The sequence below is a fragment of the Erithacus rubecula genome (assembly GCF_903797595.1).
Source record: "Erithacus rubecula genome assembly, chromosome: 10".
Classification (NCBI taxonomy): Eukaryota; Metazoa; Chordata; class Aves; order Passeriformes; family Muscicapidae; genus Erithacus; species Erithacus rubecula.
In genome coordinates this window covers 13,684,228-13,706,430 of record NC_136662.1, presented here as the reverse complement: position 1 = coordinate 13,706,430, position 22,203 = coordinate 13,684,228, and the positions used below count along the sequence as shown (strand labels likewise).

The 22,203-nt window shown below is 38.0% G+C and overlaps 1 protein-coding gene across 4 annotated transcripts; it reads right to left on the bottom strand.

The window, feature by feature from the left end:
• Positions 1 to 1,238: 1,238 nt before the first annotated feature.
• Positions 1,239 to 21,719, bottom strand: SSX2IP (SSX family member 2 interacting protein). Of its 4 annotated transcripts, none has more exons than XR_013775365.1 (15): positions 21,599 to 21,719; positions 21,256 to 21,351; positions 14,654 to 14,787; positions 13,747 to 13,913; positions 13,298 to 13,498; positions 11,463 to 11,573; positions 10,072 to 10,207; positions 8,354 to 8,429; positions 8,108 to 8,279; positions 7,168 to 7,318; positions 5,849 to 5,985; positions 5,272 to 5,439; positions 3,133 to 3,242; positions 2,293 to 2,413; positions 1,239 to 2,118 (listed from the first exon to the last, which is right to left on the bottom strand). XR_013775365.1 is itself a non-coding variant. In XM_079314411.1 (15 exons), the coding sequence occupies exons 3-15, from the start codon at positions 14,694 to 14,696 to the stop codon at positions 1,968 to 1,970; spliced, it is 1,767 nt and encodes a 588-aa protein (XP_079170537.1). In that variant the 5' UTR covers positions 14,697 to 14,787; positions 21,256 to 21,351; positions 21,599 to 21,719; the 3' UTR covers positions 1,239 to 1,967. The 4 variants fall into 4 exon arrangements, 3 of the variants coding, with proteins under 3 accessions (XP_079170537.1, XP_079170536.1, XP_079170535.1); XM_079314411.1 differs by having other exon boundaries at positions 2,293 to 2,436; XM_079314410.1 differs by lacking the exons at positions 1,239 to 2,118; positions 2,293 to 2,413; positions 21,256 to 21,351 and having other exon boundaries at positions 3,063 to 3,242; positions 21,599 to 21,685.
• Between the last annotated feature and the right edge of the window lie 484 nt (positions 21,720 to 22,203).

The window sequence follows — 22,203 nt, the reverse complement described above, 5'->3', positions numbered from 1 at the left end:
GAACCCTAAAGCAAAAAAACTAGTACAAAATCTTTATTAATTGCTGATCACTCAATAGACAGAAACAAGTGTTTAAATAGGTAAGTTATTTTGTTTTCAAGACATTATTATCCTAAAAGTTACTTTCATAAAGAAAACCAGGCTGAAGAAGGAGGGCCTAAGTAAACACAATTAGCAGTCCCAGTAGGGCACCCATGAGCACACAATGGAACAGCAGCAGCCCCTGGTGGCATCTGGATCCTGCCTCAGCCATGGAGATCTGCAGACACTCATGGCTTGAAAATAATCCTGCTTGCAGAGTGCTGTTCTCCCACTTAATAGATTAAATTTTCACTTTACTTACCTCAGTTTTTTTAATGTGTATTTATTCTTCCACTAGTAAAATTCAGGCAAGAGCTGCCCAACAGTTGGGAAATGTGAAACCAACATGAACTGTATGCTGCTAAAAAGCTGAACAACATGATTCTGAACATCCATTTATTGGGGAAGAACAGGAGAAACAGAAATATGATATTGTCTTTCCAGCCTGACTACCCATACAGCAAAAAGCCCACCAAGACATTAGTATTGGCATTATCATTATATCCACTTCTGCTCCCTTACAGGTGCTATATGAAAGCCACACAAGGATCCTTTGCAGTTTATATTGCCTATTTCATCTCAGGATGGAACTTAGTGGACTGAGCTCACCAGCAGAAACTGCAGCTTCTTACCTTTGTTTCTTTGAGAACTGCTGTTTCTTCTTCTCCCTGTATTATCCTACTGCTAATTTTCCAGATAATCAAAACACTACACTCCATCCAATTCTGAAGAAAATGGGCAGAGTAGCAATGCATTTTCAGTGAGGGATTCTAAACTTCAGTTAGTTTCTCATCTCTGACCCCAAGAAAGGCAGTTTAAACTCAGACATCTTCCAAAAGACCAAATACACAATAGCCAGAGCTATACAAGTGATCACAGATGCACAAAAAACCCAGCAAGAGAAGATGGATTTATACTGGGGAGGGAAAATTACATGCACTGAGTAAGGTGAAGGAGACCTTGAAACATCTTATCACTAACTTGGCTATTTTTATTGCATTATAAACAAAAGAGACTTCCTCAAGGCTACACAGAAAATAAAATTCAGGAGTCAATTAAAATAAATACAAAACCAGCACCAGATTTGTAGACATTGCATACAGCCCTATAACCATGGTAGCTTAAAAGTTTACTGCACATAAATCATAGAACCAGAGTTTTTTAGAATAGAATTACACGTTTATTGTTCACATTCGAAATACTTTGGCTCCTCATTGAACCACTGAAAGTCCTAATGGATCTGTAAACTGAGTATCACTATAAAACAATTTAAAATGTCATGTAAAATAACATTTATGTATGCATGTATTTCATTTCATGGTTTCTCAGCATTACCACTTGCTCTATTTACAAATATATAAAGATTTTGCACTTTTAATCATTGAGATATCAAAGAGGTATTTTCAAATCACACAATAAATATAGAACCTGTTTTGTTAAAAATCTACAGTATACTGTACATTCAAGTCGAGGCAAAAGAGGATTTAATGCCAGTTACACTTGAGACATAAATGAATAATTCCAGTAATTAAACAATTTCTAAAAGTGCTATCTCTGCCTGTGATGAAAGGTAACATTAGGATCCAGTATTTCATTACAGTCAAAGTTTTAGACCATTGCTTTATTCACAGAATTAGAGCTTCTGTTACTAGAAAAATATCAAAGCTTTTATATATTTTTAAATTTTCTCTAAAGAGTTGCAAGAAAGAGGCAAAAAATGGTCTAAAAAATAAAAGCCATGTGCACACACGTAGAAACACACCACAATTCAGACCACCACATAATCCTCCAGAAGAATGATCAAACTCACAGCATTCTGTTTCATTTAGAATGACAAGTTTATGAACAAGTCTCTAACAAAAAACCCAGCAGGCAACCCTAGAAGTCTAAGGCAGCTGTTTCATGTGCAAGTTTCTAAATAGAGGGCCAACTCCAGAGTCTTCCCATGACTTTGTGCATTCTTCAGTTTCTTCTTTGTCATCACTTTCCACCCACAGATTTGGCATGTTGTCTGCAGTAGGTTTTTCTGATGCAACACTGGAAGCAGAAAAAAAGAAGTTACAATGCAAATAAATGTTTTGAATGGAAACAGTAAAGTTTCTATGACATAATGTTTAATATCTGTATAGCAACCATAAGCTTTAGATTATACCAAAAGAGTTACATAGAGTTCTGCACTCTAAAAACCATCTCCAACGTTGTTTCACAAACCTGTTTTGTGCAATGTGCTGAGATATCTGAAAAGGTTCTGGTGAAACAGCAGGACTCAACACAGAGGGAAATCTCCTTTGCCGAGATGCAGACTTCACCAAACGAACGTCTGGGTCAGAACCTAAGAGACACACACCAGTTAAACTGCAGCCCACTGGAAACAAGCAAGTGTTTGTGCCCTCTGCTTAAAAAAACAAACAAACAAATAAACAACCCCACAAAGACCTTAAAGCAGAGTTATAATAACAACTCTTATTGATACAGACATAAATAAAACTTTTAAGTATATGTAATGCTATGGAATTAAGTTATGTTAAAATATGCACAGACAGTAATTAACACCAACATAGAAACCTACAAACTTGTCAGAACATAGAAAACAAAATCAAAATGACATGAGATGTCTTACTGTGTCATGAACCTGACCATCACTCAAGCCAATGGAAAGACATGGCCAATTTAGCAGGGCCAGATCAATCCCTTCTCACATTTCTATTTCAAAGCTTTCATATGAAGGGGAAAACCAGAATAATGAATGTTCTACTGTATTTATGAAAGCACATGAAAGTTACCTGCTGTACTATGAGGTATTTGATATTCACTAGATTGTTTCACAAATATAAATTTACCACGTAAGTCATTATCAGGAAGGGAGTTACAATTCCCTTTTTAAAAGTATATTTGGAACCATGAGTTGCCCTGACAGGTGGAGGCATGCAGATACATGGTAAAATTTTACTTGAGACCTTTTGGGCTTTTAATTGTTTTTTTCATAGCTGCAACTTCTAGTTGAAAAGAAGAAAAAGAAACTGTGCAAGAACATAAATTTGAACCAAATACTTGCTTTTTAAGAAGGCACTTGTAGTCGTATTTTCAGGCTTGCAATCAGCAGTCATACTTAAGAACTGGTGCTTCAGCCATGCTCCTCTATCTTCTTCAAATGCCTTTCTCTAAGAAAAGGAATGACAGTTTACACTTATGACCACAGAAAAAAGTCTAGTCCACGTTAAACTGATGTTATTGTATTTCAGAATGCCAAAGTTGTAACATGCCCATGTCACTAAAAAGAGCCAGCAGCTTAACACAGCAAATACTGTTTGTGAGCAAACTTTAGAGCTCAACAAGGACTGGCTGAGGGGGCACTTAGGCTTCTAAGACCCACAGAGATCTGAGTAATCCTTTCACTCTACTGCTCCAGTGACACCATCTCCTGTGCTCTCTATCCCTCTCAGAGCAGCAGCAGCTCCCATCCAAGGCAGCTGCCAGGAACAATTACTGCTTAAACCTTCTAAACAGGGAAAAATACATTGAAAATAGCACTGATTGCTTCTGCCTAAAACAGGGGCAAAAAAAAAAGACTGTTGTTTTACTTTCTAGCCCTTCTGAGCACAGAAAAAGAAAACCTCAAAGAGATCCAAAGGCTTTGGAATCAAGCAACAAGCTATTTAATCTCCAAAAACCATCAGTGAAACAGGATGCTCCTATTCTTTGTCAGTTGAAAAACAGAGGAAGCTGAACTCCAACGCAAACTTTCACAAACACCTACAAAGCTTACAGCATTGCTTCTCATTTCACATTTCAGCATTCTGACAAGCTGAAGCATGAGCAGTTATGCTGCAATGTAGCCCTAAACATTTCCAGACAAACAATTATTGTTTATTATCACTCACAATTTTTAAAGCCGAATTCAATGGACGACATGAAATTAACCAACTCACTAAAATGCAGATAAAATTAAATTAGTCATAGTTAGTATTTGTTACCATGTAAACTACTGCTATCCCAGTAGCTTAAGCAAACCCAGAGAATTGTATTTTCTGGGTCAGAGAGGTTGGCCAGTTAGCTCTGTATTCTGTCTCCAACAGTGGCCACAAGAGATGCAATTTATGAGCATGGTCACTGCCATTTCTGCAGTGCATTCTCTCACAGGTTCCCATTCCCAAAAGCCATTTGATTTCACAGGTACTGAAAGGCACCCCCTTGTGCCTCATTTTTATCACATGTGAGTGTGCTGCCCATAAGCTCAGGCAACTGCTTTTTGAACTTGATGGTACACACCATCTTTACAATCTCCTTTGAAAAAAATCCAGAAGTCAACTACCTTACTATAAAAAAAAAAAAAAAGTACCTTTTTGGGTATGTTTTTTACTTAATTTCAAAATTAAGAGTTCCCTCTAGTCCAAGTCTTGAGGGATTTGGTGAACAACAGTAGCGCTTTCATCTGCTTAAACTGAATCCACAGCTTTATAAATTTTAATCACATCCCACTCCAACTTTCTGCTCTGCACATCAAAGCAAGCTGGCCTGTAAGCAATGAAGTCCATTTCTTTTTCCTTCAATGGCTTTTTTCCTCTCATATCTGTACCATCCTAATTTCACAGTCACATCAGCATGAGCATTCCCTGCCAACCTTTAAGCCCCTTCACAGTTTTGCCCCTACCTATGGGCTAGGCCAAAGGACATGTGCTAGAGCTCATTCACAGACATCTACCCTGACTGCCAGATCTGGCCAGCTTAACAACAAAACCAGAACTGATAATGACCCTACAAAGGGAAACACCAATTACTGGTGTTTTTGCAACAGTCACTGGTTTTCAAAGTTTAGAAATCAAATAGCTTTGAGATTTAACTCTGATGCCAAATTTGACTGAAATTTGCAGAGGCCTTACTTTTGTAGGAAACCAACAATACCCAAGTGATTTAGATAATAAATTTTGGAAGCACTTAAGACATTTCAAAAGCTGAAATAAAAATTGTTTGGTTCCAGTTGCAGAAACTGCATTTTCCAACACACACAAAAACCTTGGCTTTTTGAATTGCCAAGAGAATAAACTTTCAGAACAAACAAAGATATGATTTATACAGTATGGCAATGATCTCTCTCTATAGACATCAGAAACAGATATTTCTGGATGGCTGCACTTTAGCACATATAAAAGAAAGTAATTCATCTTCCATGAGAGCTCCCTTTCCCAATACCTCAAGTCCTAATCTAATAGCAGCTTCTGTAAAACTTTTTCGTTCCTTCTCAAAATTCTTTTTTTGCTCTCGAAACAGTCTCCATTCTTCCTGAAGACGCTCTCTTTCTTCCAACAAATAGCAGTCTTGTAGTAACAGAGTGGTGTCATCATCACATGTAAGCTGTTGCTGTAAATATAGAGCAACAGAAGACAAATGGTAATTTGGGAGTGACTCAAGAGGTACAGTATTTCCACAGGCTCAGTTTTATCACAAAAATGATTTAAGTTTAATATGGAAACAATGCAGTAGATATCAAGTAGGTGGATAGTGGGGACAGATTTCAGATAGCAATCAAAATGTTCAGGCAGCCTCACCTTTGTTTAACCCCCAAAATTATTCCTACCAGGAGTATGAAATCCTTAAATTATTAACTAAGCCACTAGCACAGTTATATTCAGACAGCCCACTAAGTTGTTATATTTTAAAAACATGATCAAGGAATATGGAGAAAGGCTCAGAGGCAAGAAGAGTGGAACATTAAATAAAATACACTTGGATTCAATTGAAAGAAATATTAAAAAATAAGGCCTATTACCTGTAAGAGCTGTTGCTGAGTTTTGATCATTTCTTTACATTGCTGAATCTCTAACTCTAGTTTTTCAGTTTCTAGCTCATGGTCTTCTCTTGAAATGACATCTTTTTCATTCCAAGCTCCTGAATGTCCACGTGACACTAAGAGGAGGGAAGAAAGCATATTTAAAACAAGTTTAAAAAACCCCAACACCTCATATCAGAGACTCATTGGAAGAGCAAAATATTTTAGACTATTTGTTTCAGCCTGAAAGACAGACAGACAGTGTGCTCAAAAGCATTGCTACCAGAAACAAGAGATCCAAAATTGATGCTACATAAGTAATTATCCATCAAATCCAGTTCAGAAAAAAAAGGCAAAAAAACCATGGCTGTTTCACATTCCCCAAGGTAAACCCACCATCTATGCTGCAGTATTACACAAAATCCTTGTCTAGTTCAGCAGTCATTTAAAAGAAAACTCAAGACAACTAAGATTTTTTTTTTCCACTGACACGCTGTTAGCCCATTCTTCTGAGCCCATTTTTGAAGGGCTTATGTGTTCATAAAAATATGACAGTAACTATATTTATCACAGATATAAAAAGCAAGCCTTTCCTTTCAAGTCCCGTGAAGGAAAAAATGGAGCTAACAAACACTGGATGTGTGTTTTCTTTCCAGTAAGGGAATGAATTACAGAAATGGTTGCATTCTGTACAATTACATACTGGTTTAGTTAACTTAATGCATAGCTAAATCACAATGATTGTAAGAAGCCAAGTTTTAATCCCCCAAAAGCCTGTACTTGAACACTAATAGAATCCTAAAGAGCTATACTATGGTCATCCCTATAAACTAAAAAAACCTAGAAGATTATTCCAAAAAAGAAGCAAATAATTTTAAATTTTTTTCTAATGCTTATTTTTCAGTTAGTTACACCAAATAAAGTATTGCAAGCATTCTTCAAATCCTTTCTAGGGTGTAAACATACTCTCAAAGGCCATCTGCTCTTTTATTTGCAATTGCATGCATGACCTTCTCAATCTTACTCTTGACAGCAAACATCCCTGTGGTAGTGGCTGCATTTACTTGCATGGGAAAATAATACTAGGAAAGAATTTTATATATTTTTAGCTGTCTTAATGCTGTTTAACAGCTGGAAATGAGGAGAGTCCAGCACCAAACCATCAGTCAGTTTCTTTTAGAATGCCACAAGAAGTCTCAGAGGATGTGGCAAGACAAGGCTCTTGAGAGGGAACTGCATATTTTGCATCCAATTATTTCAAAGTGCCACATCTGCATTAACTTTTCTAAAATGCATTTTATATGCAGTCAAACACCAACCTTGGTTATCCAGCTTTTCGACGTGGTTCTTCAACATTCGCCACTGTTTTCTAATGCTGTTGGTAAGCTGTTCTCGCACAGTTTCACAAGATAATTCCCACATATTCTCTTTATTTAATTCTCCAATATCTTCCTCCTGGTCTGACAGCACCTGTAGTAGCAGAAATAAGAAGCTGCAAACTATTTCAACCCTCCAAATATGTCTATTTGTTTATATAAATATGTGCATAGATTCAATTTACTGAGGAGAAGGAAAACCCTTACATAAAGATTTTTCCATCCAGGGAAATTTGACTCTCAGGGAGTTCAGTTCCCTGACAACATAATGCTGAGGAGGCATGTGACCAGGCAGTCCCCAGAACCCCACCACAGAGGCTGTGGGTCAGCTAGCAAGACTCAGTCATTCTCACACCTTCAACCTAGACAGGTTCAGACTGCTGAGTTCTGATGCCAGAGTTAAGCAGTAGCTGCCCAGTATGAGGGCAAGTCATCCAGTCAAGAAAAGCACTCACACCTTATAAAGAAGGTGACAGAGAGAATCTAATGCTTTTCTACACAGCCATGGCAATAAACTGTTCAATAAAAACATCCCATGTAAAGAAATACTTAAAATCAGGAGACAAACAAACAAAAATCCCAGGTATGCAAAATCCACTATTCTGCACTGCAATACAGAATTATATACCAGTAGCTACTGCATTTAAATTCAAAGAGTATTTTCAAAGCTTTTCATTGACTTACTGGAAAGAATACACTGTGCATTGTTCACAGAGAGCAGAATATTTAAACATGGATGGATTTCATACAAAGAACATGATGTTCAATCCGCTGCAATTTTCAGAAGAAGTTTGCTTTTTTTTTTTTTTTTAATAACTATCAGGTTATTCCAGCACAATACCAAACTACTATGGAGATTTAATTTTAATTGAAGAATACTTACCAGCCCATCTTCAGATCTTTCTTTAGGTTTTTGTTTCTGTGGTGGAAGAAGTGAAATAATATCTTTCTTCATTTGCTGGAGAATTTTCTTTAGCTCAGCATTTTCCAGTAAAAGCTGCTTTTGGCGTTGTTCATAATCACTTAACAGAACTTTGTACATTTCTTCTTCATTTCTGGAAGAAATAATCTTACAGTAACAACATAACAGCCCTAATACATGCTTCAATTAATGTTCTAAGACAACTACCTGGCTTCTGTCTTATCAGTCCTCCATGCACCTCTCTTCCCATCAGCTCTACCAACATAATTTAGAACTTCCATAGCTACAAATGAAAAGGATATTTCAAAGTTGAAACAATATGCAAAAAGATAAAGATTTAAATGACATTGCATTGATATGTATTTATTATAAAAAGACCACATTACTCAAATTTCCCCCTCAATTTGCAGACTCATATGAAACCACATGACTCTGCTTAAAGCAAAAATACCATAGTCAAAGAAAAAAAGTTTTAGAGTTTGGAAACTCAGAAGAATGCATTCTCATCCTGTCTTATCTTTTTTATGCATTTCTTAATGACACTTTAATCTTTAGCCTTTATATCAATTTATCAACTCTATGCTCCTTCTGGCAATAATGCCAGTTTTATCTCCTGTTTAGGGTAAGGAACTTATTAATCTTTCGTAAGGTATTCTCAAAACAAGTTTCTCTGTCTACATTTGAATAAAAATAAAATAAAAAAAATCCAACCACATCATTGACAAAAACTGAAACCCAATATATGACTACAGATTAGTGGTCCAAGCTAGTTAGCTACCAAGCAACCAGTAACTAGTTTTTAAACCCTGCTATTTTCACCTCACTGATACTTGAATTAGCACTAGCCACATGAAATCAAGAATGTTTAAGTTTTGCTGATGTGAGAGTGAAGTTTCTAGAGCTCACTGAACTGGTATCTAAAGATTGTCTGCACCAAAACAGGTGTTTCTCCTACTGTGTCCTAACCTGGTTTGGCTTAACCACAAGGACTTTCAGAAAACTAAGTCAGCAGAAAACCATCTTGGCAACAACATGAATAGTTTTCTTCTGGTTTAGAGCTAAAGGAGCTTACTAAAACATGTACTACAGCTGGCAATCAGCTGAGTTTGGGAGTGACAGGTGGACAAGGGCAGCACTTCCACTGGAGATATATTACATAAATACTTTAGGGCCAGCTATATGAACCAAAAGGTATTCTTTTCTAAGACCTAACAATAATACCCATTTCCAGCTATTTTTCACAGAAAACTACAAGGTAAATAGCACTGATGAGTGTCCTGAACACAATTTTTGAGCAGTACCACATACAAGTACTGATGATAAAGGAGATCTGGTTTCTCCTCACTTCACACAGCACAGGATGGTGCATGTGCCTTGTGTTACCTCCTCTCATAGTACAGGACAGTACATCCTGGTACCTCCTCTCAAACCTCTCAGTACTTGTGCTAACCAGAAGCAGGTGCAGTATCTCCACAGTAAAAATTTCACACAGTATGCCTTCCTGATGGCAACTGCTTGGAACAATACAGTGTTTATGGCATCACCCAAAATCTTTTGATAGCAACACTAGCAAGAAAATAGAGGAGAGATGGCGCTGGCAGAGGTGTTGATTCCTATGGAATTCTGGGAATAAATTTTCCTTACTAAGGAAAAAAAAACCCAACCCCAAAAAACAATCCCACCTCATTTGGTAAAGATCAGCATTTGGTTTATGCTTGGTATGTGATCTTATGGAACACAACGTAGAAAAGTCTTACACAGTCAATAACATGAAATATTGCATCTTTTCTTTAACATTCTAGCACCCAAATAAAAATCTCCAAGAGGGTTGCATTGCCTTTAATGACAAAAATGCTTAAAATGGGCTCTGGTTAACATACAGAATATCCTAATTTTGCTGTGGTAAAATTCAAAGAGTTACTTACCTAACTTTTTGTCTTTTTTATTCATGACTAACTGATGTAAGCGTTCCTTTAATTTGTTATATTCTCTCTCTTTCCTCTTCATGTCATGATTGTATTGTGTAGCTCTACTTGAAATTATGTTCTGTAGCTTCTGAACCTAAAAGCAATGCCACAAAAGGCTGTTTCTTCAACTAAAGTACAAACATAAATTTCTTCAGAAAACCAAAACACATGAGGCAAAATAAAACTTCTATTAAACTGTACTTCTGGTGAAAGGAAGCAACAGAAGCAATCATAAGAGCTCTCCCACCCCATGGACTCTGATCTCAGACTTATCTCAGGACAGCTACTTTGTTTTCAGCAAAAATCCACATCATAAGCAGCAGATTATAATACTATAATTCCTCTAAAGTACAACTGAATTCATGCTCTGATAAATCACAACTTTTAATGCCTTTACTGGACAGAGTAGAGAAAGATACACCTTTACTTTCAGTAATTCATGTCCAAGATCTAGGCTTACTCCAATTCTAAAGCATGCTTGTTAGGCTTAGACTAAAAAAATAAACTTCCCTTCCTTGGGGCAGCAGGACATTGAAAGACAGACTATTCCATTTGGTCTAAAAGAACACTAAAACATCATAAAGCAAATTTTTGACATGTACTATCAATTCCTAGGGCTCTATTATTTGGGGTTTTTAAAATTTTCTGATTTAACCTTACAAACATACAGCACATTCAGTATCATAGGCTGGAACTTCAGGAAGTCACTATGTCCACTTAGTACTGTGATTCCCACTGTATGAATATGTTCATGAACACAGAACATTCACAGAAACTTAGAGGAGCCACATTTACAAAAACACAGGAGCCATGTCAAGTACAATGCTAGGGAAGGAGCATACAGGAAACAAATCCCAAACTAAGAAGTGCCATGAATGTCAAAGTGTTTTCTGATCTTGATTGTTTAAAGATATTTAAGTTTTATGAGACTGTGGTTTTGAGCTGGGTTTCCCCCCACCTCCCTTCTTATTGGTCTTTTGCTCCCCTCTATAACATAATAGGAAAACCCCAAAAGCCTGTATATACAAATGTTTGCATAAGTGACTGAATCCTGTTGCCCCTCCTACTTTTTGATATATCTGAACATTCTAAGATAAAGCTGTACAGAAAATCTCTGAAAACTGCACATCTGCATTCCAGAAATACTCTCTATTATTGCCGTACTTTGGACATATTCCTTATAGGGATATTATTATATTATCCATATGCAACATGCCAGTCACCTTGAAAGACAACATTTACCAACAAAAAGCCACATTCAAAATGAGCAACTACAAGACTCCGTGCAAGAAAAAAAAATATCTTCAATATCTATATAATGACTTGTGTTAATGTACAAAATAACTCACTTCATCCTTTTCATTTTTAAGTAACTGGTGCAAATTTCTGTTCTTGCTTTGCAGTTGTCTGTCTCTTTCCTGAAGCCCAACTATTTCCCTTTTAGATAATTCCAACTGTTCCTAGAAAAAGTGTTGATAGTTCAATATCAGTAAGAATTAAAAACATAAAATTTTAAAAAAACCCAACCAACCAAAACAAACAAGCCATCTTAACCAAACTTCCAAACCACCTCACTTGAGATCCAGCTTGGTATTTAACAGATATTTATTACAGTTAGTACTTTTTCATTAAGTCAGGATTCTCTAAGCATATCTGTACTGTGACAGTGAGGTGGATACTAAGCAACCTGTATGAATTTGTAACTAGAACTTTACTGGAGCATTTCTGCTGAATCAAGGGTACAATTAACACAGATATACAGACTGTGAGCATAACAATGCAAATGGAATATTTCACATATACAGAGAAGGCTAGACAGATGATCTCATTATAATAGACTATAATATAAATATTTTTATTATTTATATTATATATTTATATAAATATATTTATTTATTTTATATTTATATTATATATTTTACTATAAATGCAAAACTAGCTTTTTAGAAAGTTTTGTCCATAAATAAGACTCAGACCTGAAATTGGCAGCTTAAATGACAGCCAAATACTATATATAAGCTTTTCCTTCATATGCCTAGTGAGGTACAAATGTGTAGATACATTTCAGCAACAAGAACTTCTAAACAAGTCACAGTGAAGTACAGGTAACACAATAATGGAAGTCCAGAGGACAGCTGTATGGTATCTGAAAGACTCTACATGAGAAACTTCACATGCTGACAGCCAAATTAAATGCCCTGGGATTCATGTAGTACTTAGATTTCCCTCTTTCTCCTTAAAACTATTCATCTAGAGAAAGCAACTGGAGTATTCTAGAACCTAACATTTTCTAGTGTTTGCATAAAAATCAGTGCAGCTGCAGATTATTTTAATGTCATCAAAATCCTTCTACACAACCAATTTCAGCAAAAGGGCTGCTATGATTTTGAAAAACAACAGCAGTATTTCTCAGGAGATAGTGCCAACCAGTCCAAGTGAAAAGCAAACCTAAAAAAGCACTGAATGACACACTGAAATATTTTCTCTTTTTTAATATTTTATTTTATTGACAGACTTAAGAGAAAGTCAAGTCTTTTCTAACATGACTGCACATACAAGTGCACCCAGGAACTTCCAATATATCAGCTACTCCACAGGGACTGGCCTTGAGCACATGTTTATCCTGTGATAAAATGAAGCTTAGTAACTTCTGGTTTGGCAACAGTTTCTGAGCAATTCTTGCAAAGAGACTTTGAAGCTGGATGTTCAAGGAATCCAACAACAAAAAAAAAAAAACACATGGAAAAAGCTTATTTTAGGAAATGGAAAAAGACTAATAAAATCCTGCACTACAAGAGTGATCTGTGCTTTTACTTGTTACACTGGGAATTTATCTTTCAGAGCTGAGCATACCCTTTTAATCAATACTAAATGATAGGAAGTGAAGCATTTAATATTTTCACTCAGAGTGTACATTAACATTCCCAATTCAGTCTTCCCCCTTCCTTGATTAAGGAGGCTAAAATTCTAAGTAATTAGAAGTTCTCTTATTAACTCATATTTCATTAACTTTAAGGCATTTTCATTTGGAAAAAAAGACTTCTAAAAACCCCAAAATACACATGAAAATACAATTGCAAATTAGTACTGGGAAGAAAACAAACAAACAAACAACCAAAAAAAGGACTTGCTGTTAAGAATTCAGGGATCTGCACAATTCTAGTGGAATAATCTTGTTTTTTACCTTTAACTTAGCATAGCAGTTCTGTAAGTGATCCATATCACTTCCCAGCTTCATATGCTGCATTTCTACTTCTTCCTGAGCTCGAAGGTTCTTGTGCTGCAGTACAAGCAATTCATTCATACAATTTATGATACATACTAAATTTAATTCCTTTCCTTTGGGCTCTGCATATATAGAAGGAAAGCCCATTGTTGTTAATTCCTGGTAAAAGACAAGGCGGGAGGGGAGGGAAATGAGATCAATAACTGGATCAATCTCCCATCATAATCCAAAAGACAGAAACAGCATCAAGTGAAATTCTGAATGAAAGCAAAAACCCCAATCTTACTTCCCACCAACTTCAGCTTCTGGGCACCAAGTAAGAAGCCTTCTTAATCCAGTCAATTTTTTTTACCATGATATATTGTGTGCAGGTGACAATGGCCAATAAACAGAAAGATCTGGCTTACCCTATCAATATAGGATATACTCTGTTCAAGATTCTCTTCTGTGCAGAAGGCACCGAAAAAGCTGTACATGTTTTTGGGTGAAGGCAGTGACAAACGTAGCACTTGTGAGTTCATGCTTGTAGGAGATCTCTTTCTTTCTGAGGTATATGGAAATATATTTTTGCTATCTAAAAGTTAAACATTTAGAAGAAATCAGCTATTATTTTAGCACTTCACGTAAAATCACACTCTGATGTACTAAAGTTATTATTTACAGAAATTTAGATTCCAGACCTCAGAATTTGATCTAGAATGACATTAAACAATTCACAATATATATATAAAAGAAACTTCCACTGAAGATTTAGACTCAATAACACTTTAAAGAGTTGTACCTTTCAAATTTTACTCATCCACCAAGAAAAAGCTGACCACACTTCCTTTTTTACTGACTTAGTAAAACACAAGTGCAAGAGATGTGCATTCAGTAAAATTCTTGTAGAATGTATAGTATTATTATACTTATTAAGTGTATGCTACAATTTACTCTTCCACTAGGCAAAAATAGGCATGAAAATATTTACTCCTTTAACAAATTTGCTCCTTTACCAATTTATGAAGCAAAAGAATATAGAGCAAGTGAAGAAATCTTTGAAAACACAAGATACATTAATAGGCGTGATTATAAAAAATAAAATGTGACTGCAAGTCCTAAACCTTTCCATACATATGCAAGTACAGTATTTTACATTAGCATTCCTGCAAGGACTCAATCCAAGACAAAGCACTGTTTGTACTACATATTATTTACAATGCTGTTTAACTATTCAAACATGTCATACACAAAATTCCAGTCTCTCTCTTTAGCTGCTATACCATCGCTGGTAAAATTAGCAAATCAACTAAATTCAAAATATTCCCAGTTTACCTGATGACAGCAATGGCACAGTTATAGACTTCCAATCTCCCATAGCAACAGAGACAGGCTGGGTACCTGAGCAACTGGTTCAGCAGCAAAGTATTTAGTACAATTGCTGGCAACGTGTGTTACGTAGGCATCTCCTAAAATAGCAAGAGCATTTCAGATTAACAAAAGCAGCTAATACAGCTAGAAGGTTAAAGAAAGCACAGGAGAGTGACTACTGAACTTGAACCACGTGGAATTTTTCTATTTCTTTACACTAAATTTGGAACACAGTAAGCACAGCAAATAGTATACTGTAAAAATGATGCACCTATCTATATTTAGACTTAACTGTCCTGTAAAACATTAACTAAAGCTAAAGTGCCATGCACATGTGAAAATAAACACTCATACTACAGATAACTAGTTGTTTCTGTTGATGTACATCAGAGAAAACAGAGCAAGCCAAATATTTTGTCCTGCCATATATAACCAGGAAGCAATTTTATTACTGCAAGCTTATATGAGGTTTTAACATATGTCTGTCTAAATGGGATTGTTGCTTAAAGAGATGTATTACAAAGGCTCTAAAGAGGATATATTGGCAGAGGGCAAAGGAGCTTTTAATAATTATTTAACCACTTAAATTAACTTATACATTTAGTAATACTGCCTTTCCCTAGCAAGTTCCTTGCTTCCTTGCAGAAACTCCAAAATTCTTGAAGGAAACAAACAGGAGAAGCTTTACTCTTGGCACAGCCACTCAGTATAGCCCAGTCCCTCTGGAAACCAAAGAGAAGGCACCCACCCCAAGGAAAGAACAAAGTGCTGGTCCCCTCACCCCACCTCCAGCACACAGCAAGAAGGCACATAATAGCATTAGTTATCCCTCACTGCTGGAAACTTTAAATCCAGCTTGGATGCTAATTGGACAGCACAACCCATCAGCTGTTAGGGGAACAATGATACTTCAGGGAAACAAACTTTCCACCTGACAGAAAAGAGGCCCTTTTGTTTCAACCAACACTTTGGAACAAAGTCTAAATCCTGTTATAAATGGATTCCGTACATCTTAGAGCACAGGGATGTTTTTACCTAACCTCTTGCTAATGTTTCAATAAACATACTTTGGCTAAGCAACTTCTAAATTTCTGGCACCAAAACCTTATATTTTTATCACCGTGGAAAAAAAAATTCATTTGGGCAGGGAAAGACAGGAAGGGATTGGGGGAGTGTTTTATTATCCCTAAGGTCTCTTGAGAACATAGACAGTAAAAATCCTTATCAAATGACAAAGCACAAAATACAATGTCCAAGAAACACCAAGTTTTTAAGAGATCATACTGGTGCACAGTCATGTTACAGAATGCACAGCACTAAAATATACCTCTTAATTCTTATCCAGCTAGATTAACATTTCTCCAAGTTCATAAATGTACATGTGGAAAAAAGGTAAACAGTTATTCCTCGCATGTGTTGCAATTTACTAGCTCCTGAGAACTTTCAGATCAGAAAGTACACATAAGGCAACAAGAAAACACAGTCAATGTAACAATTTAGTTGTTGCTCTTGTTAAAGAAATTACTTGTTCTGCTTTCTCTCTACACTTGATTTATGTGTATTTTTCTTTTTTCCACCCCTGTAAAAGCAAGATGCTCACAAATTAACTATACAACAGTGCTTTTAAAATTTAATTCAAAGTCAGTAAGTATTAAGAGGACACACTTCTTACATGCTACTTCCATTTCTGCTGGATGCATCAGATAAATAAATGCACAAACATAAGAGACAAAAGGTAGAAAATTAAGGTACAAGTATGTTTTCATTACTGACATCACAACCCTGCAATCTAATAACATTTTTCAAAATATTATTAGGAACCTCAAGACACAAATTCCATCAAGCCAAGTCCACAAAAATACTTACCTCATTTTAGATATGCTGCTACCTCCAAACAAACTGGCATTTATTCTTTAAGAGACTGCACCCACACTCCCTGAACACACAGTATTATCAACCCCAGGTCACTGTGCACTGACAATATTATTCTGACACAGCATCTGTCACCCTAAACAATGCCTGACTGGAAGCAGGGCTAATCCAGGTGTAGGAATGCAATGATTCTCTAAACTTGCACCCTGCAAATCACACACAGATCCATTCAGAGCAGATGCTTTAGCAAGACTACCCTGTGCCCAGGGTGAATTCCCTACCAGGTTCAATGACTTGCCCAAAAACCTGTAACCACCCACTGCTTTCTAGAGATAATTGCCCCAATTAGCAGTGTCACTTCTTCCCCCGAGCAGGAAATTCCTGGAGGCCAAGACATGGATGGATTGTGCAAAAATGAGCCTGAGGGACCCAACTCCAAAGTGTGAATACAAGGACAGAGCCACCTCACTGAAAAACAAAACCTTGTATCAAACAAAAAGACCCAAACACACACACCACTAAAATCACAGAAACTTTGATTAATACCAAGGAAGTAGTAATCAAACCAAGGCATTTAAGTGCTAGATGGAACAAGTGAAGTACAAAAACCTCAATGAACTTTAAAAAAAAGTGCATTGCCATGGCAATAACATACCAGAACTTCTTTGAAAGCCAACTTGGGAATTTTTGACAAAAAACTACAGAAATATTTCCAGAAACTTCTACGTAATTCACTAATAAATACATCTTTCTTTTCAAGAACACGACTGAAGTTCAAAATTAGTGTATTTCATAAGTCCAAAGAGCTAAAAGAAGTTGTTCATAAAATTACTGGCTTGTGTTTTGGGGGACAGGAGAGCAACTGGCAATAAATGCACAAGATTTAAGACAAATCTGATTAAACAAACCTGAGCTCAGGCCATAGAAAAACTTGAAAATCATAAGCAGCAAGAAGTAGAATTATAAACTTAACACAATATAGCAGAATTAAAAATCCTAAATATCATGTTTAAACTTGAAAAGGAGCAGTTGTAACTGGATTTGTAAAGCACACTCAAACAATCAGCAGAGAATTGTCACAGTGCTGTGATCATATTGCACCATCTGGTCATCCCAAACCCAGACAGGGTGTGACAAGTGGGAAATGCAGTATCTGCTAACCCCGAAAACTTCTATCCACCACCAAGGTAGGGAGGATATGGAAAGGCACCTTCTGGAGACATGCAATGTCTTAGAAGAAAGTTTGAAGAATCAGCATCAACCAGAAATTGTCCAACATTCCTTCTCTGTATATTTCAAACACTACACCTTGTGACATGCATGTGTTCCAACTTGTAAAACTGCGGGGGTACTTAGCATTTACTTGAGGACCAATGTGATTCTTATACACTAAAATAATACCCAAAGGGAGCTATGGAGCTGCTCAAAGCTTTTACATTTGTCTAGTAATCCTCAGATGTCACGCAGATGGCTTTGATCCGGATAGACAAAAAGGCACAAAAGTCCAGGTAAATTCAGGGTACACTGTAGACATGACATTGAAGGTTTACAAATACATTCCTGATAATGTCGTGACACATACTTGCTTTAATTCATGTAATCACTGTGGAAGTCTCTGCATTTCCTCCCTAGAGTTTTGATATTATTGTCTCTCTACAGAATTCCTAATAACAGTTTACCACTTGCATAATGATATATATAATATATATATACACTAATAAATATATCCAGTGATAATAGTACAGTAAAAAGTATACCTTCCTCTAAAAATCTATTACAGTTTTAGTGATCTTTATTTAATATTGTAATTTTAATGATGGCTCTTGCAACCAAATCTGAGCCCAGATTTTTCTTCCCACACTTACAAAATTGTGGCAATTTAATCATTGATCTATTAGCTTCAAAATGAGGGTGAAGAAATCCCTCAGCTTATACACATTCCATGGAAACTTCCAGTAATAGTAGATTTTCAGCTGAATTTCCCAGTATGTTTAAAAGTAACATGAAAAATCAATTCAAACCACCCAGTCTGTGGGTATGAATTCTCTGGTCATTCTGAATGTATCATATTCACAAATCCCAACTACATTTCTCCCTTTCATTTTACTCAAAAAAAACAAACAGGAAAACAAAATTTCCAACGGTTTTAAGAACATAAATATTTAATTTTCTCAACACAAGAATATTCTCTTACATCTGATAAAATGCAGTCTTCAATGACTATTCTGTCATGGTCTTTCCCTCAAACACTCAGGTTACAAGGAACATAATCTGAGGTACTACCTCAAGATTCAACTCTACATATTAAATACACAGATAACTGAAATTCTGTTAATTCAATCACTGAAAGAATTGAAACACAGGGAAACATTTTATCTGGCTCCCAAATTCCTATCCCATTTTGAAACTAACACCACGGATTTCACATTAGCATTTTCCTATCACTAAACAATAACTCTATTGTCAATCTTCAAAACTGCATTTCTCCCTTTGCATTCACAAACCATGTACTACATGCAGCTGAAGCAGAACATTCTGTTAGCAAATCTCCCTATGGCACAGGCAAGAGAAGAATCTCAGAAACCAACTTCTGCATGTTCTGCTCTTCTTCCCGAGGTCAACTTTAGCCAAATTTGACAGCTGTCTGTCTCTGCAAGCAGAACTTTTGTTTTTAAAAGAAAAGCAAACCTCTATCTTATTAGATCCTATAGTTGGTGAGATATTTATTGGGCAGAGCCAGAACTAGTATTCCAGATATCAGTAATTAGGAGAAGTACCTGTTTCAGTAGCATATAACCTGAAAGTTAAATGAGGCATGGAATGCAAGAAGATAACTACATAATTTCTCTAGAGATTACCAGGGAATTCAAGGAATAATTCTCCTGTAAATTCTAGGTTTCTGTTAATAAAAAAATGACACAGAAAGACTTGACAACTCCAAACAAATGAACTGGTGAAATGTCAGCACACCTTCTGGGGAAGGAAGGAACTAACAAGTCTGCCACAGTGCTCTGGAAGAAGGAATCACCCAACAAACCCCAGCCAAAACAGCATAACTGGATTTTCAAAAAGCTTTTCACAATGTTCCCTCCAAAAGCTCTTAAACTAAGACATTAAGAAATTTATTAATGACTGATTATAAATGGGAAAGGGCAAAGTGTAGAAACAAGTTACAGAAGAGTGAGTAAAGTGTATGAAAGTGTCAAGGAGACAAAAATTAGAGTCCCAAAGGGGTCTGTGTAGGCATTGTTTGTCAGTAAATTTAAAAGAGGTGATGAACACGTGTTATGCTCATGTACTATACAGAGTTATTCACAAAAATAAACACAGGTTGAATAACAAACTGCAGAACGTTCATACTGAACAAATGGATAATAAAAACACCAGCTGAAATTCCTTGTTCATAAACACAAACTAACACAATGCAAAAGACAACTCTGCTATGCACTTAAACCAACAGACTCTAGTTAGGCATTATCATGCAGGAAGAGATCCCGAGTCCCTGTGATTAGTCCTCTGGAAATAACAACTCCCAGGCAGTTTACAGAACCCTGGAGCAGAGGACAGAAGAGATCACCATAACATCTCCTGATGAATACTAAGTTTCCCCACCTTAAATATCTCACAGAGGTACAATCTTCCCTGTAAAAAGGCAGAATATACCTAAATATGGTGTAAGAAAGACCAAGCAATGCTTTCATTCAAGAAACTAATAGGCTGTGACTTTTCAACTAGAAGAGGAAACAGCTGGAGTAACAGGACCAACACACAGAAAACAAATTCTTTGCTTCTTTTAACACAGCAGTTGTAAAGAATGTAATGAAACATTCAGGGCAAAAGCTGGGAAAACAGGGCATTTTTTCCATATAAACAATTAAATTGTGGACTTGCATCACCATGAGGTGCTGTGAATACTCAATATATTAACTGCCTCAAATTAAAAAAAAATAAAAAAAAAAATCCAGCATCTATTACATTTTACAAGACAGATATAGCCTCTGCTGAGAAATCCCTCAACTCCACACTGCAGCATTTTGGGAGGATACACAGATAAAAGCATTGCTGTACAACCAAACTACACTTAACATCTTTCCTTTAGCTGCCAGGTTCAGAACCAAGGTATTGAGCTCCATGAACCTGGTGTTACCCTCTCTTGGGATCTTTCCAGTCCAAATTAAAACTGACATTAGTATCACAGCTTTCTGCCCCCATCCTTCCACCCCCTCCAAAAAAAACCCCTAGAAATAACATCTTTCCCCATAAACACTTGGAATCTGAAATCCCCATTCATTGTATCAAATCATTTCTCTAGGTCTCCTTTCTAAGTTCACTATTAAAATTTACCTAATGCGTTCACACTTGACTTCGAATACCTCTTATTTTAAGTCATTGCCCTGAAATTCCTATCATACCTTGGCAGCCTATGGAGCTCCGCTTAACTATTTCACTGAGCACTGCAAGCAGCAGAGCATTCTACACAATCTGGGGATGCAGAAACACTACAAACTGGTCCCGCATTAAGACTTGATCTTCAAATTTAAAGTAGATTTGCTGCAAATAAATAAATTTTTAAATACAGTTTAAAAAATGCCCAAGTCACTTACGGACCCTGTACTCTGACATGACGTGAGCCGCCAGCTCAGCCCGAGCAGTCACAAATGCCCTGACTCAGTAGGAAGCTTTACGGCTCTCACCTCCGAGCATCAGCCGCTCGCAGCTTCCCGGAGACCGCAAGCGCCGGCAAAGCCCAGCCCGCCGGGCTGCGCCTGGACCCGCCGCTCAGCCGGGGCCTGGCGGAGGGGAGCACATGTCAGCACCCACCGCCCGCACGGCCCTCCCCGGCCGGGGGAGCCCGGACACGGGAGCGCCGCGACCCCCGGGCCCGGCAGGAGAGCCGAGCCGAGCCGAGCCCAGCCCAGCAGCGCCGGTACCTCCGCCCCCCGCCGCCGCCTCACCCGCGCCCCGCCGGCGGCCGCCGTTACCCGCCGCGCCCAACGCCCCGCCCGCCACGGGGCGGAGGAGCCGCGCACCCCCCACCTGCTGCGGCCGCAGGGAGGAGACGGAGAAGGAGCCGGAGGAACGCGGCTCCCGAGCGAGCCCGCGGGCGGTGCGGCCCGGCCGGGCCCCGCGGGGTTAGAGCCGCGCCGGGCCCGCCCCGCGCCGCCGCCATTGGCCGCGCGGTTGCCGGGAGACGCCGCCGGCACCTGCCCGGGCCCGGGCCGCGCCTCCGCCACCTGCCCGGGCCCGGGCCGCGCTGCTGCGGCCGGCTAACCGGCCCCGAGCCCCGCTCTCTGCCTGTAAGAAAAGTCACGCTGTCTCTTTCAAATGCACTCTTCGGGAGCGGGGAGGTGCAGTGAGGTTTGCCCCGAGCCATCTTCAGGCTCAGCAGTCCCAGCTCTCCCAGCCTGAGGTGCTCCAGCTCTCTGAGCATCTTCATGCTCCTCTCTCACGGAGCAGAGAGAGCACCCCATCCTTGACCTGTTGGCCATGGTTCTTTGGCTACAGCCCAGCACAGGGTTGGTTCATGTCCAGCTTTTCATCCACTAGAACCCCCAAGTCCTTCTGCCACTCCCATGTCACAAAAATGCCTCCCCATGGAAGACCTGACAGCCTTCCCTATGCCTGGGAGTGATGGTGAAGGA

Bases quoted from the DNA above. Each gene is read 5' to 3' on its own strand.
- SSX2IP (XM_079314411.1), bottom strand. From the start codon at position 14,696: ATGGGAGATTGGAAGTCTATAACTGTGCCATTGCTGTCATCAG. The intron at 13,914-14,653 runs GTAAACTGGGAA...TTTAACTTTTAG, and splicing joins TGTGCCATTGCTGTCATCAG to ATAGCAAAAATATATTTCCA. The intron at 5,986-7,167 runs GTTGGTGTTTGA...CCCTCCTCTTAG, and splicing joins CGAAAAGCTGGATAACCAAG to TGTCACGTGGACATTCAGGA.